Source organism: Sander lucioperca, chromosome 16 (genome assembly GCF_008315115.2).
Source record: "Sander lucioperca isolate FBNREF2018 chromosome 16, SLUC_FBN_1.2, whole genome shotgun sequence".
In the NCBI taxonomy this organism is placed as follows: domain Eukaryota; kingdom Metazoa; phylum Chordata; class Actinopteri; order Perciformes; family Percidae; genus Sander; species Sander lucioperca.
The window spans coordinates 5,844,930-5,859,244 of NC_050188.1; the positions used below are offsets into that span (position 1 = coordinate 5,844,930).

The 14,315-nt window shown below is 41.1% G+C and overlaps 1 protein-coding gene across 1 annotated transcript; it reads right to left on the bottom strand.

Moving 5' to 3' along the window:
• Positions 1-5,153: 5,153 nt before the first annotated feature.
• Positions 5,154-12,236, bottom strand: paqr7a (progestin and adipoQ receptor family member VII, a). The gene is made up of 4 exons (XM_035993265.1): positions 12,129-12,236; positions 5,633-7,793; positions 5,256-5,403; positions 5,154-5,212 (listed from the first exon to the last, which is right to left on the bottom strand). Exon 2 carries the CDS (start codon positions 7,754-7,756, stop codon positions 6,692-6,694), a length of 1,065 nt encoding a protein of 354 aa, XP_035849158.1. The 5' UTR covers positions 7,757-7,793; positions 12,129-12,236; the 3' UTR covers positions 5,154-5,212; positions 5,256-5,403; positions 5,633-6,691.
• Between the last annotated feature and the right edge of the window lie 2,079 nt (positions 12,237-14,315).

Below are 14,315 nucleotides of genomic sequence, written 5' to 3' on the forward strand. Positions count from 1 at the left end.
TTTAAAAAAATTCATAATAGTATTAAATAGTAGACTGTAAAGTGTAGTCACAGTACAGCTACCGCAGCCATATCCCTAGCATCATAGATCAAACCACAAATGCTGCAGTATTCAAAACAATAACCATATCCACAGCCCCAGCTTCATCCAGCACAGCCAGAGAGGCTGCAGCTGTGCTCACCGTTAGTGGTTGTATACTGTCGCAGCTCAGACTTTTGAAAGGAGTAATGCACAATAATGCATCATGTAAAGTGTCACATCATCTCTCCTTTTGTAGTATCTGCAGAGTGATTACATAAACTGTCTATTTATTATAACTGGACTGGATGCACACAAAAGTTATTGTGAGGGCACACAAATTTCCAATTTGACCATTAGGGGGCTCCGTAGGTACTTACAACGGTTTAGCACCACATACTGTATATGGTACAAACTGGACCTAGATGCAATGGTGGACTTTAACTTACAAATATAAGATATGTTGTATTTGTTTAGACAGTGGTTGCCCCTTGCTCTTCCTACTGTGGCACAATAACAGCTGCTCTGACCAGGAAGACCCGACAGTCCTGCATGTGGCCAATCAAATACATTTAAGTGCACATTTATGGTAGATCACAGTGAATATGATTACATGCATCTATTATTCAGTTTTTTGACAATATTCCGACTAAGCTGTTCACACTGCTTATGAAAATGAATATTCCATTAATATACCCATTTACATGCAGGCATGCGAAACAGAACTTTTTCAAAGTCAAACCTGTTTGACAGTGTGAATGCAGACTCCCTCTTTCATTCCTTCATCTTCTTGAAAAGGTTGGAGTTGCAATGTGTGCGCATATCAAAAAACCTGTTCATATCCAAGTCTTTGATAATGTTTAAAAGTAGGTGTGTTTCTTCTTATGACCAGAGATGTGGGCTTTTCTTTTGGGCATGCATCTCTACCGCAACCTTGCAAACTGTTGGCTAGTTGGTTTGTGAACAACAACCATAGCAACGCACAGAGCCGTTAACAGGCAAGAGGCCTGCGGTAAAAACCCTGATTGAGACACATATTCCGAATGCGCTGTATAAATGTCCAAAGAATACTCCTAAAACCCAAATAACACCAGCATATCCGACATGTCTGAATCAGAAAATGCTTTATTCGGAAAAAAGGCCTTATTGGAAATATCCAAAAGGAATATGCTGTTTACATGACCCGTATCAAATTTGAAATATTGTCATATTTGGAATAATAGTGGAATATTAGTGTGCATGTAAACGTACTCAGTGAAACAGGATGGTTGTATTTCTGTTTAGCAGTGAAGCCCCTTGCATTGTTTTAAAGCAGGGCTGTTTTATGTCCGAACGCCCTCTAAAGCTCTGTGTTGCCTCAATGTACGGCTGTAGTACCAGAACCAAACACAAGTTGGCCTTTCCACCACTTTGAATCCAAATGGATGGCATGTTTGCTTCCTGGTTTACATAGAAACAGGACTTTTGGCAGGAGAGAAATATTTGCCACAGTGTGACCCATGACTTGCCTGTTTCCACCAAAATCACATCAGGCTGATATAAAGTGCATGGAGTTCACTCACAAACTTGGCTGGTGCCAAGGCAATTGCCAGAAAGGAAAAAAAGCTTCATTGATATAGTACATCTCAGGTTCATCCCTGCCAATGGCTAAAAGGATGCCCTGCTCAATGCCTGCACAACCAATGGCAATGTCCCACACTGAAGCATAGTTTCCTGGCACTGCACAGTAACTGACGAGGGGTGCATACCAACTGGCTTTCCATCAATGTGGCTCTGATTCAAAGAAAAAGCTGGACAGGAGGGGTTGGTATCCGTCTTTGAGTCAGCTTCAGCTCAGGACATGGCCCTGGGTCCTAAATTTGCGCAAAGGCCCCTTTCAAAGAGTAGTGTATAGAAGCTGTTGAGCTGTGTTTGCTTCATTGTACAGGGACAAGGGGTTATACCCTGATTACTGCCTTTGCAGGACATAATGTGGTACTTGCAGTATGTCTTTGAAGCTAGCTTGGCTGCCTGGACCTTTAAGGTTTGTGTGGCAGAGAAGAAGGATTCTGCAGTTAATACGTGGGTCAGACAGGGCTTTGCTTAGGTGACTCACATCCAGACGGTAGGGGCACAACTCATCGGCGTTGTCAATCTTACGTTGGGCTCTACAAAGGGCACAGCCCAGCATCACTGTCAATTCACATAGAGAATCAGGCTAGGAAATATGAACATGTTTTTATGTTGACTCAGTTCAATAAAGCACAGATTCACTCTGTGCTAGTCGCCAGTCTGAGCTTACAAATTACCAACGCACATGCATGCACAGCATCATAGTGTCAAGTGTACCCTGACAGTATGTAAATAACCGCTTAGGCTCAGAGGAACCCGTTCAACAGGTTGCTATGGAGACCAATAAGCCATTGGGAGACATCCATCCAGAAGCAGCATTCAGATTTGGCATGCTCTGTTTTGCATGAAAATATTTTCCTGGTATACTACTGTTTTTAAACCTTCTGCTATAAAGAAAGATTACAGTATCTGTATTAACACATATGTATCCTCCACAAACAGTAAGGAATCTGTTTTTAAAATGCAATGCTGTTAATGTTTTGTTTTTTTAACAGTGCAATTAAAGTGGTTGCAATTATAAATGTGTATGCTATTAACTATTACAAGCAATATCATATCTATTCATTCTGTAGCTCTTGCTCTTGGAAAATATCTAGTTTAGGAAATGGGAGTTGGGGGTTGTTGCTTTGCTGGTAGTTAAAAGGGGAAAACATAAAAGATCAATATCTACACAGCAGGTGGATTGGGGATATCACAAGGAGGCCATTAGTTGAGATAATTTCATTTGTTAATTGCAAGAATAATATAGGTTTGACATTGTTGAGAAAATAAAAGTTCATTAAGAGCAATAAATCGGCAACAGTTTCAAACCAATATATATCAAAATGTGTATGTTTGGTCATTGAAATGGTTTGGTAATCTACACTATGTTATAGTGGCTTGGAGGTTAGGCTACATGCATATTATACTGCATTTTAAAGATAACAATGAAGATAACATGTACATGTTGTTCCCTGAACAGTGTTTTAAGGTCAAAATGTTCCTGATAAATACTAACCAATTCTCCCCATCCATCTGGAACCTTTGTCATTTTCAGACATGTTTGATATTTTAGTTGCTAATGGGGAAAGTAGGGACAAAAGAATTTGACACAGTGAATCAATGTTGCACACATAAAACTCAAGGAGCTTATGAGAAAAAGTGTGCTTTTATAAAAAAAAAAGATTATTCCTGCCTTCAGACCAGGCCTGTCCCCAAGAGATGTTTGTTTAACTCAATCCCACTGTCTTTACATCACGGTCAGAAGTAAGTAATATTATCTCCCAAAGACATACATCATCACGGTACCTTTATCTGTAATTAGTACACTCATATTAAACACACATTTTTCCCTCTTGGACTCAAAGGCCATAATCAAAATTTCCAATAAGACACAATACAGTGATGGCTGACATCCTAATATACATAATACAAAACAGTTGACACACATTCTTTGACATATTCATCTAATTAAGACTTGATCAAACATTAGCGCGCTCATAAAAAATATCCAGCTTTCATAAATACAGTCCAAAGGCAGTGTATCAATATATCTAAAAGGAATGGAACTTGTGCAAGCAAAACAACAACAAAAAGGTTCAAATTTCATGCTGGCAAACATCTCATCATGTGTCATCAGGTTTCAAGCCTAACCTAAATGCATAAACCATAGACTGTAAAAATAATGGACAAAGCATCCGGCTTTGAAAATTGAAGCCAATGCAGAAGTGCCTTAAACCTGCAGTCTATCTAATTTCCAGCAGGGGGCGACGCCACTGGCCACAAAACGATCTCCTGAGAAAGTAACCCTGCTTCTACTTGATTTATTACCTCAATAAACTTTTTGATAATGAGTTTAGGGTCTCAATTGCTACTTTCAAGTCTTCTTCAATACCTGCACGATGTTCATTATGTAAATGATGGTCCCATTTCTTTTTAAATTGACGATAAAAGCAGGGGATGCTTTAGGGGCAGAGGCTTAGCAATGCTAACCAGTCTTTTTCAGCGTTATAAGAAAGCTAGCTAGCTAGTGCTAGCATTAGCTGGTAACTTAAGGGAAAGTTATCAGATTTTCTGTAATGTCGTACATGCAGATGAATGGCGGCAGTACCCCGGAGGTCCGAGTTTACCCGACTGTAAAACTCCGCAGGATGACTCGCTTCAGAAGGGTTGGAAATTGGCAACTTTCCCCCTTTAGCGTTTAGCGCAGCACAGCGCCATTGCAACCATAAACAAGACTGGCTTGACTACCCAGCTCAAACCCTCTTGTCAAAAATCGTCACAAGACGCAACCAACCAAGATGCCGACGCCTGTGTCGCCAAACTAGAGGCTTCAAAATGGCATTCCGGGTCTACTATTTTACAGTCTATGGCATAAACCCATGAAAATGGCAACTTAAATCCTAAGGCTTTCGTTTATGAAGAACATACACACTGTGCCATTATCTGATGGCATTTAGGGTTTGAGAACAGTAACAATCATAAGGTAATACTCTATCAGCACCAACTGTTTGCTAAATTGTATATAAAATGTGCAACAATTGGCTCTCAAGGCACAATGACAATGGCCCCTGCATGTAGTAACATTATTATTACACTGTAAAATGTTTTTTTTTAATGTTACTAGATTATAGTTAGGGCTGGGTGATAGGGAGAAAATCAGATATCACAATATTCTTGACCAAATACCTCAATATCGATTTTGCGGCAATATTCTATGGCTGACAACTGGTGCTTTAACAAAATATCTTCACACTTAGATTTTAGATAAATAATCATCAGTAATGTGGACATAATGTCTAAGTGGGGAAATGGTAAATAATAGAACAGCTAGTAACGGTCTGGTAAGTTCAGAAAAGTACATCACTTTACTGTAATGCAGCCTTTAAAACCAGTAAAAGACAACACTGATGTCATATCACGATATTACGATATCCAAAATCTAAGACGATATCTAGTCTCATATCACGATATCGATATAATATCCATATATTGCCCAGCCCTAATTAAAGTGTCTAAACTTCAATTACGAAGTAGATTTTTGCGTAGGAAAAATGTTGCCACAAGCAGTGATCAGAGTATCAACTTTTAACCATTTCTGAATCTTTTTATATATATATATATATATATATATATATATTTATTACTAAAAATCCATTAGTTTTGGTAAAATATGACCCATAGCATGATAACAAAACATTGGGCTGTAACGAAAAGCGATATGAAACCGAAATCGCGACACTCAGATCCACGAACCTGTGTCGCGGTGTGAGAAGGCAGAATTGCGACACACCCCTTCCAACTCCCGGAGTTATCCTACCCGTCCAGAGCTAATGCTAACACATCTTTAAATTACTATTGGTATTAGTTGTTTTGGTGCCTTATCCCCCTTTTGTCAGGTAAATTTAGCACCAGAGTTAAGTGCTGACTGGGTTTGGATTGCTGTAATGGTAGTGGCTGGCTGCTAGCTGGCTGGCGGCTGACTGTGGATTTGTCCCCAGGCCGGGGCTGTTGTCAGCCCGACTGAAGCCTTGCAGTGAGTGAGGCAGACAGACATGGGTGTGCTAGCTGGCTAAATTACCATTAGATTAGTTGTCTATCTATACAGTTAACGTTACTGATGAATTTGTGGGTTAGCCCAGAGTTGTTAACCGTGGTCAAAACAATCATATTAAAAATAACTGAGCGTGTTGAACGGTGGCGTAATCTTATGTTACCCACCAAGAATTTATAGACCGTTATAGACCAAGCATACCTTTATAGTAGGCACCAAAGCACTTTTCCTCTTCGGTCCCCCTACAGGTTGGAAGCGGAATTGTCCATTACCGTAACCATTACCATTACTCTTATGTCTCATTTTTGGAAATATTATTTTAAGGTACAAAAGAATCTTTGGTGTTGGATCGATCGATATTGAAATCATTCAATATCAATAAATAAGGTCTCTGTTGTATTACTGTGTTGCAAAGTGGCATGTAATCAATTACAAAACGATGCCACGTGGCAAAAAAAAAGTTGTATTACGTTTACTGAGTATAACTCTCCTCCGAACACCCCCATCCCCCCCCAAAAGAATCGAGGTGTGTATCGAATCGTAGGTCAAAAATCGTGATACAAACTGAATCGTGGGTTTGGTGTATCGTTACAGCCCTAATATTTGCACATTTTAGATGCTATTCCACATATCACAGTATCTCAGTATAAAAAGAAAAACATACTATAACTAGATAATTGAACAAATCCCTCTGCATGCATATTTTTATCGGTTACAGCAGTGATTTTCTAAATGGCCATATACTGCAGGCAGTGATATGCAGGTTGTTATGAATCTGATTTTGATTACTTAAAAAACACCAGCCTCTGCTGATACATGAAAAATACTGGGAATGATTCCACAAATTATATTACAAATCAGTACCAAAATACTAACTCCTAATATCATTATGTATCCTTACGTTATACTGCCAGAGTTATGAAAAAGTTCTATGAAAAGTATAATTAGTTCCCTTTCTATCAAAGCTGTAAGTCTAAAAGGAAAGGCACATTAATGTTTTTTTATATAGTTCCTACAACATCTAATATATTATTTGGACTTGGCTTTGAAATCAAGCACTTGTTTAGCTTTCTTCAGCATGAAGGCAACAACTAGCGCACATCCGACCAAAGTGACCACGTACAATCCCACAAAGAGAGCAGCCTCACCGCTCTTATGCAGACGCGAGTACAGCTTCCTACGGCCCACGTAGTCGAGGTGAGAGGCATGGATCTGACACAGGGTGCAGCAAGATAAGAGTACATGGAAGATCTGATGACTCTGTCCCACAAAATCGCACCGCCCAGGGAAGCAGCGCTCTAGCAGAGGGAAGGTAAAGAAGAAGCTGCAGCTGAGAAAGAAAGCCACCTGGCCAAAGTGATAGCTAATGGCTGGGTCATTGCTGGCTGGAGACCATGACATGAGTCTTATAGCCACAGGACTGCTGTCCCAGGTATAGGCAAGCGCTGAGGGCACCACCTGGCACACCTTACGCACCCACGTCGGTAAGCTGTGGTTGAAGTACTTGCCGTAGCAGCATCCGAGGCATGACAGACAGCTGAGGACAGTGGCAGCGGGCATGAAGATCCCATGCACGTGTCTGTGCAAGCTCTCATCCACAGCATAGTAAAAGTGAACTATAGCACTGCCGTACTGATACTGGGCTACCCCAACATAGTCCAGAAAGAAGAAGATGTAATGACACAGCTCAGACTTTCCACCCAGTAGGTGAGCTGCTGCGCTGAATGCCGAGTAGGTCAAGGAGGACAGGATGAGGATCAACAGGGGCCATGAATGAGGATCACCAACAAAGTCCACAGTCTCAGCGAGTTGCCGTAATCTAACCAGAATAACTAAAAATGCCAGCAGGTGAGTCCAGATGTTGATTGTCTCATTGTGGCGCTGGAATAAAGACAGGAAGTAATAGCGCCAGTTTTGGTAGAGTGGCCGGTAGCCGGTGCAGACGTAGCGCTCCCTGAAGTAGTAGGGAACCTCGGTGTCTCTTACGGTGCCGGGCATGGAGGGTGCAGCATCAGTCAGCATCCGAGGAAGCTCCCTGATCTGCTGCAGGCTGATGAACACTCGCCCAATTCTCTCCATCACAATGGTCGCCATAACTGTCAGTAGCTGAGTGATGCACACTGGGTCCTTCCTGCACAGAAGATTTTACGAGTTCACATCCACAAAAATGAACCGTTTTTTTATGCAAAAACATCAATATTAAATCAAAATAACAAAACACTGTAGCGTGGATCATCAGTAATCAGATCTGTCTCATCCTGCATGTATTTGTGAATGTTTCTGAATTTTATTTCACGTTCTGCAGTTAGTAAGCTGCAGCTACAACAGCCAAAGCCATGGCATACACACCGGTCAAATGTTTGGGGTCACTTAGAAATTTCCATTCCACTCCATTATAGACAGAATACCAGCTGAGATCAGTTGCATTGTTTTTTTTAATCAGGGCAGCAGTTTTCAGATTACATTATGTGCTTACATAATTGCAAAAGGGTTCTCCAATGTTTTCTCAGGTAGCCTTTTAAAATGATATCAGATTAGTAAACAGAATGTGCCTTTGGAACATTGGATGAATGGCTGCTGATAATGGGCAATGTAGATATTGCATTAAAGATCAGCCACTTCTTTCTACAACAGTCCAGAACCCTTTTGTAATTATGTCTCTCTCAGCGCTCCACTTAGAGGCCTGGAACCTCCCTTGTGCAATCTGGATGCAGTTTTTTTTTTTTTGTTGCATTTGTTTTTCGGGGATTGTGTGCTTTTCTTTTTGCATCATTTCTGTATTTGCAGTGCGTTTGTGTATTTGGTTGTGTTGTGTGTATTTGCAGCGCGTTTGCTAAATGCTGCTGTCGGCCACCGTAGGTCTGGCTATGCGAGACTACCACACAGCTAGCATACGGTAATGTCTTCCATGAGTTCACCTGGGAGTCCCAAACAGCAGGTTTGTTAAGTGAAGTTTGTTTCTCTCTGCCGTTGTTTCTTCACATAGAACCAGGCTGGTTAAAGTTAACTGACGTTATGCTGGTCCGCTGTAACAACCGCCAAAGTGAGCTAACGTTAGCTAATGTCAGCTATCGTAGCTAACGTTTGGCTCCATGTGAAAAACAACGGCAGAGAGAAACTTGGTTAAGCAGTGTTTTATAAATGCCTATATATATATATATATGCTTAAATACCTGATGTTTCTGACCATGAAAACTACTTATAGTAAATAAATAAATATTTTTGCTCTACTGCTGTTATTCCCCACTGACTCTGCCGTTGCTTGCCCGTACTAGTCCTGCCACGTTAACCCCACCACTCACAGTCGCCATCTTTCTCAGCTCAGCTGCCTGTACCACCCGTTGAGAGTAGAGACTGACCTCAGGTGGGGCGTACTGTACACTACATCACCTCAATACAGCATCACAGCTATCAGTTCAATAGAAAGAGGAGTGTCCGGTTTTTTTAACGGTATTGAAAATAGTAACAACTTCAGGATTTCTAAATACCCTGTCATACTGTAATACCGCCCAAGCCTAGCGGATGGCCCTTGACTAGATAGATAGATAGATAGATAGATAGATAGATATAGGGTTAAAATTATTTTTCGGGACGGTGGTGAAAAAAGTAAGTCTGGAGTAGGGGTGCATGATATATCGACTCAATATCGCAATATCATGTTGCGCAATATTATATTGAAAGTGTCGCAATAAGTATGCAATATTTTGTGGAGCGCTGCGTCCCGTCTGTTGGCTGTGTGGCTTAGTTGGGTTTGATTTAGAGCCTGCTTGAACCGCTGTAATGATCATGTTTCATTGGCCAGTTACCGTGCCACTTGCACGTTAGTGTACGTCAGCGCACGGGTCTACTACGTGACAAACCCTATGGAGCGAACCACGGGTCCACTACATGACAAACCCTATGGAGCGTACCACGGGTCCACTACGTGACAAACCCTATGGAGCGTACCATGTGTGTGCATATTTCAACAGAGTGACAGTGCAAGTGAAGAAATAGATAGACAACTAAATGGAACAATTCAGAGAAGCGAAAGAAAAGTTGTGTCCTGTTCTCTTTATTTATTTATTTTATACTGCCCAACCAGTAAAACATGTCCTGTTCTGTAGACATGGTCCTTATTTATTTATTCATGTTGGACCAGTCCAATATGACCGTCAGTTGAAATAACCATTGTGTTGTATTTGTTATGAATCTATTTTGATGCGTTTTCCCATAACTGTTGTAATTTGACATGTGTTTAAAAATATCAAAATTAATATCTATGCGCGTCTGCGCTGCGTAAAATCTCAGAGTCGACAGGAATGACACTCCGCTTCTGAGAAGCTCCCGGTGTGGTATGGCGCATGGTGGAAGACGGAACAAAACCGCGGCGCAGCCGGAACGCAGCACAGACGCGCCCAGTGGAAAATCCGGGTTACTGTTTTTAAACAGCGCTCAAAGATGACCCTTCCTCCCCGGCTCAGAGCCAGAGAGAGAATGCATCGGTGGTCGAGCGAGCTAGAGAATTAATGAGGGAATGCCGTACAAAGCAGCGAGTCATAGGAGTAAAACAATCTTTTCGGATTGTGACATGGTGGTTATGTTCTAAACCACAAATAAACACACACACCTCTGCGGGAAAGAGCCACATTGCTGGATTAGGAGTGAATGCAGAGCTTCATCCTGTCTGCTCGTTCGAGATGAACTGCGCCTCGCCTGTAAAGTGAACGAGAGCAGGTGGCAGCAGCCGGGGGCAAGTCGGACAGTTTCCAGCAGCCTTCGGGCTGAACAGGAAGTCATAGAAACACTCACATCCTGTTAGGTCCGATTACGATTTAATAAAATGTTATCAGACCCACGTATCAGCTTGCACACAGTCTCCAGTTGTTTTTATTATGACAGAGTAGCTGTCTACATGCGATCTGCTGCTGATTTTAATTAACAACACATGTCAAACTGAGTTTCACTAAGGGCCACACTGAAAAATGAAAATCACATCAAGGGCCAAACATTAATAGTTTTTAGTTATTGACATGCTTTTATTTAATCGAAAAAGTTAAATATCTTTGACTGTATTATTGCATCTTCTCACTTACAGTTTGGTCGACATAAAGCCCTAAAAAAAAAAAAAAAAATCAGCAAAATAGTTCTTTAGCCATCATAGCAAAACAATGATGACATTTTTTAAAAGTTGGCTACCACACAGCCAACTCACAACAACCTGTTTCACAGCCTAAATATGCAAATTGACCAGCTCTGTGGGGATTTTTCTCAATGTGGTCAAAACAGACAAATTCTGTTGTAAGTTTGAAAAACAGTTTCCGATTTATTGTGAACCTGAATTGATATGCGGGCCGGATCAAAATTTGTGAGGGGCCTGATTTGGCCACCCGGGGCCTTGAGTTTGACACGTGTACTGTAGATGATCCGTAATCTGAACAGATTTCATCTCTGACTTCTAAACGTAACTATCAGCCACGCAACATGTGGTTTGTACAGAATAAGCCTTTAAAATCAGACAAATAGCAGTTGAAATCCCTCAAATTCAAAATCAATGAAAAGTTTATAAAAAATGTCATCATGTTGAGTCGATTCTGAACAATCAGCTGTAAGATCAGCTGAGAGGCAGGCGTTTCCCAGCATGCCCTGGGTCCGCCTGGCTCTTCCAGTCGGTGAAAAGCAACTGCGGACGTCTTGATCTTGTGAGGTTATCGTTGCCCACGACATGTGCGTGACATCAGAGCAAGTCGCGATCAAGTCATCTAACCGGCATGCATTGGGCGGCGATCGCCGGTGATCAATTCTGCGCAGACCTGGCTCATCTGGAACGAGCCTAAATTGTCTGGGAGTTAACACACCTACATGAGGCCCAAAGGCTCTTTGCTGACACCCACAAACGTCCCGCACTCAAAAGAAGAAAGAAGAGAATTCAGGCAGATTGCAGGCTTTGTGCAGACACATCACACACTTGTAGTGGGTCATAATAAGTTTTGATTGACAGGGATTACTTTTGTATTAATCCATACATTGTTTTTTTTTTTGTGGATAGCCCTGCATATTATACCTTTAAAAACACAACTGGTCTGACAGGCTACACATCATTTATTTTTAAATGTAACGTACGTGTTCTCCTCTCTCTGTTGTTTTACATTTTAATTAGCAACAGTATAAGAGGCAGTGGTATGAACTTTTAAGTTTAACTTGACAGCAAGATGACGTTTTTCCCCATCCTTAAATTTAGTGCCACTCTTTTTTTCCCCTGTACCCGCACCTGGCGAGAAGATGCTGCGGTGTGTCGAACGTCCACATCAAACGGACTTCATCTGCGTTCACTGAACTGTGCCCGTCCGTCTATTGTGTGTATGCTATAGGCGGGACTAAACCCGAGACAGTTCAGAAAAGTTCTGCCACAGCCTGAAACACAGGCGTAACTTCTTAAACCTAGTGCGCATCACTTTAGCAGGCGACCTATTTACGGACTACTTACCCACCCTGTTCCTTGTTTTTTTCAGTGTCCGCAGCTGAAATGATCTCTTCCTCCGCAGGGCGAGACACATTCAACAGATGTGTCTTGCTCTGAAGTGAAAAGGCTGCGTCAAGTTACTAATCGTGCTTAAAACGCAGCCGGAAGTGTAGTGATTTTGCCATAACAAATAAAAGCGTCATTCTTTGGCTAAGGCAAAAATAATATGGAAAATATGATAAAACTTGAAATGGGGGGGGGGCCTTGGGAAGCTCACCTGGTAGAGCGTGCGTCCATATACTGGAGGCTCAGTCCTCGACGCAGCGGCCGTGGATTCGATTCCGGCCTGCGGCCACTTTGCTGCATGTCATTCCCCCTCTCTCTCCCCTTTCATGTCTAAGATGTCCTGTCACAAATAAAGGCATACAATGCCAACGAAAACTTGAAATGGAAAATGGATATAGACTAGTGTAACATATGAAGTAGGAGTCGGTCTGATGTTATTTATGTTTGTAACATGATGTAACATATAACATAATGTTTATATGTACATTATTGATTTACTAGTGTGCATGCCAGTTAACCAATAAACATTAGCTTATGGAGATATAGAACATGACATGTAAAATATGGATAAATACATGCAGATTGCAATACACCAAACAAGACAAAAATCAGACGTATAACTCCTAAATCTACATATAGGCTAATCTTTGCATTAGAAGGAATACAATTTGGTTTGGCCTATATGCACACATGTTCGTATGCGCGTGTGTAACTGTGATCAAAGATATATTTAATCTGTATTCAGCCTATGTCATCTAACAAAACAGAAGGTTTGTCAGCCATCAGTCATTGTTCAGGACGTAACTGACTTGCAAGGATTTGATTTTGGTGGCAATAGCCTGCACAAATACTATTGTTGAGCATGTCTGGTTGATAAACGGCAATAAGTGTTTTATTTTGAAAGGTCATACCGGAAAACCTGCTGTGCGTGTAACTTGCTAGACACTGGGTGGATCAGGAGGAAGACGGTGCTTTTTTTTAAAAAAAGACTTAAAGATAACGTTAACCAAAGAAAACCTCGGACGTGAGGTAACCCTCTCAAACTGGTAGCCTACATGTTCAGGCTTGAGGGTTAAGGAAAGTTGGTTTGCGGTGTGTTCATGGGCAAATGGAATTACATTAAGAAAAAAAGTCCTCCAATCTCAGTACCCTAATCCACGACTCACTCAATCTAATCCCTCGGTGGATGCAAAATCGAAGAAGCAGCCTAAATAACATTTTAATCGGGACATTTTAGTAGCCAGGCAGAGAGAGGTAGTCCGGCTGTGTGGGTGTCTACCTCTGGAACATTCTTTGTCAATGAGTCTGCTCTGTAGTTTATAGTTTACACACAGACCTGATAACAGTAGGCCTATATCATGCAGGCAGTAGGCTAGCAACTATGACCACACCACCTACAACATGATTTGAATTATTACCAACCATTAACAGTTATGATGAATAACAAATAATACATCATTATGAAGGTATGTGTCCGAGGTTAAACTCAGAAGGCATGTGGAGATAAGTTGAAAGATTTTCTGAAAGTATTTTGTGATTATAGACAAATAATGGGGGCAATAAAACCTATTCTCTCCTAAAAATCCCTTTAAATATTGTTTAAGGTTAAAAAAAAAAAATAATAATCAAAGGGATCTGGACTGAAAGCATATTACAACCAAGAGGGGAAATATGGGATATTACAGGGACAATTTAAAATAAAAAAACAGTTTGACACAAAAACGCGCTTAAATACTGTAAAGTACAAAGCTACAGCCAGCAGCTGATCTGCTTAGTTTAGCATAAAGACTGGAAACAGACAGAAACAACTAGCCTGGGTGTGTCCAAAGGTACCAAGAAATAGTCTGGCACTTAACCCCCGCCCCCTAAAACTGCAACTTGTAGTTTTTACACTTTGGTTTTTGTTTGAATTTTGAGTTGCTAATACCTTCGAACAGAGCCACACTAGCTGTTTCCCTGTTTCTATTCTTTCTGCTAAAATAAACTAACTATCCCCTGCCTCAGATAGAGTGGGGTCAGTTTTCTCATCTAACTCTTGGCAAGAAAGCAAATAAGCGCGTTTCCCAAAATGTGCTTTGCAGTTTCTTTCGATTGCTTAAACACTATTTTGAAAGCGGGGACCGGTTTTTCAAAACACTACACACA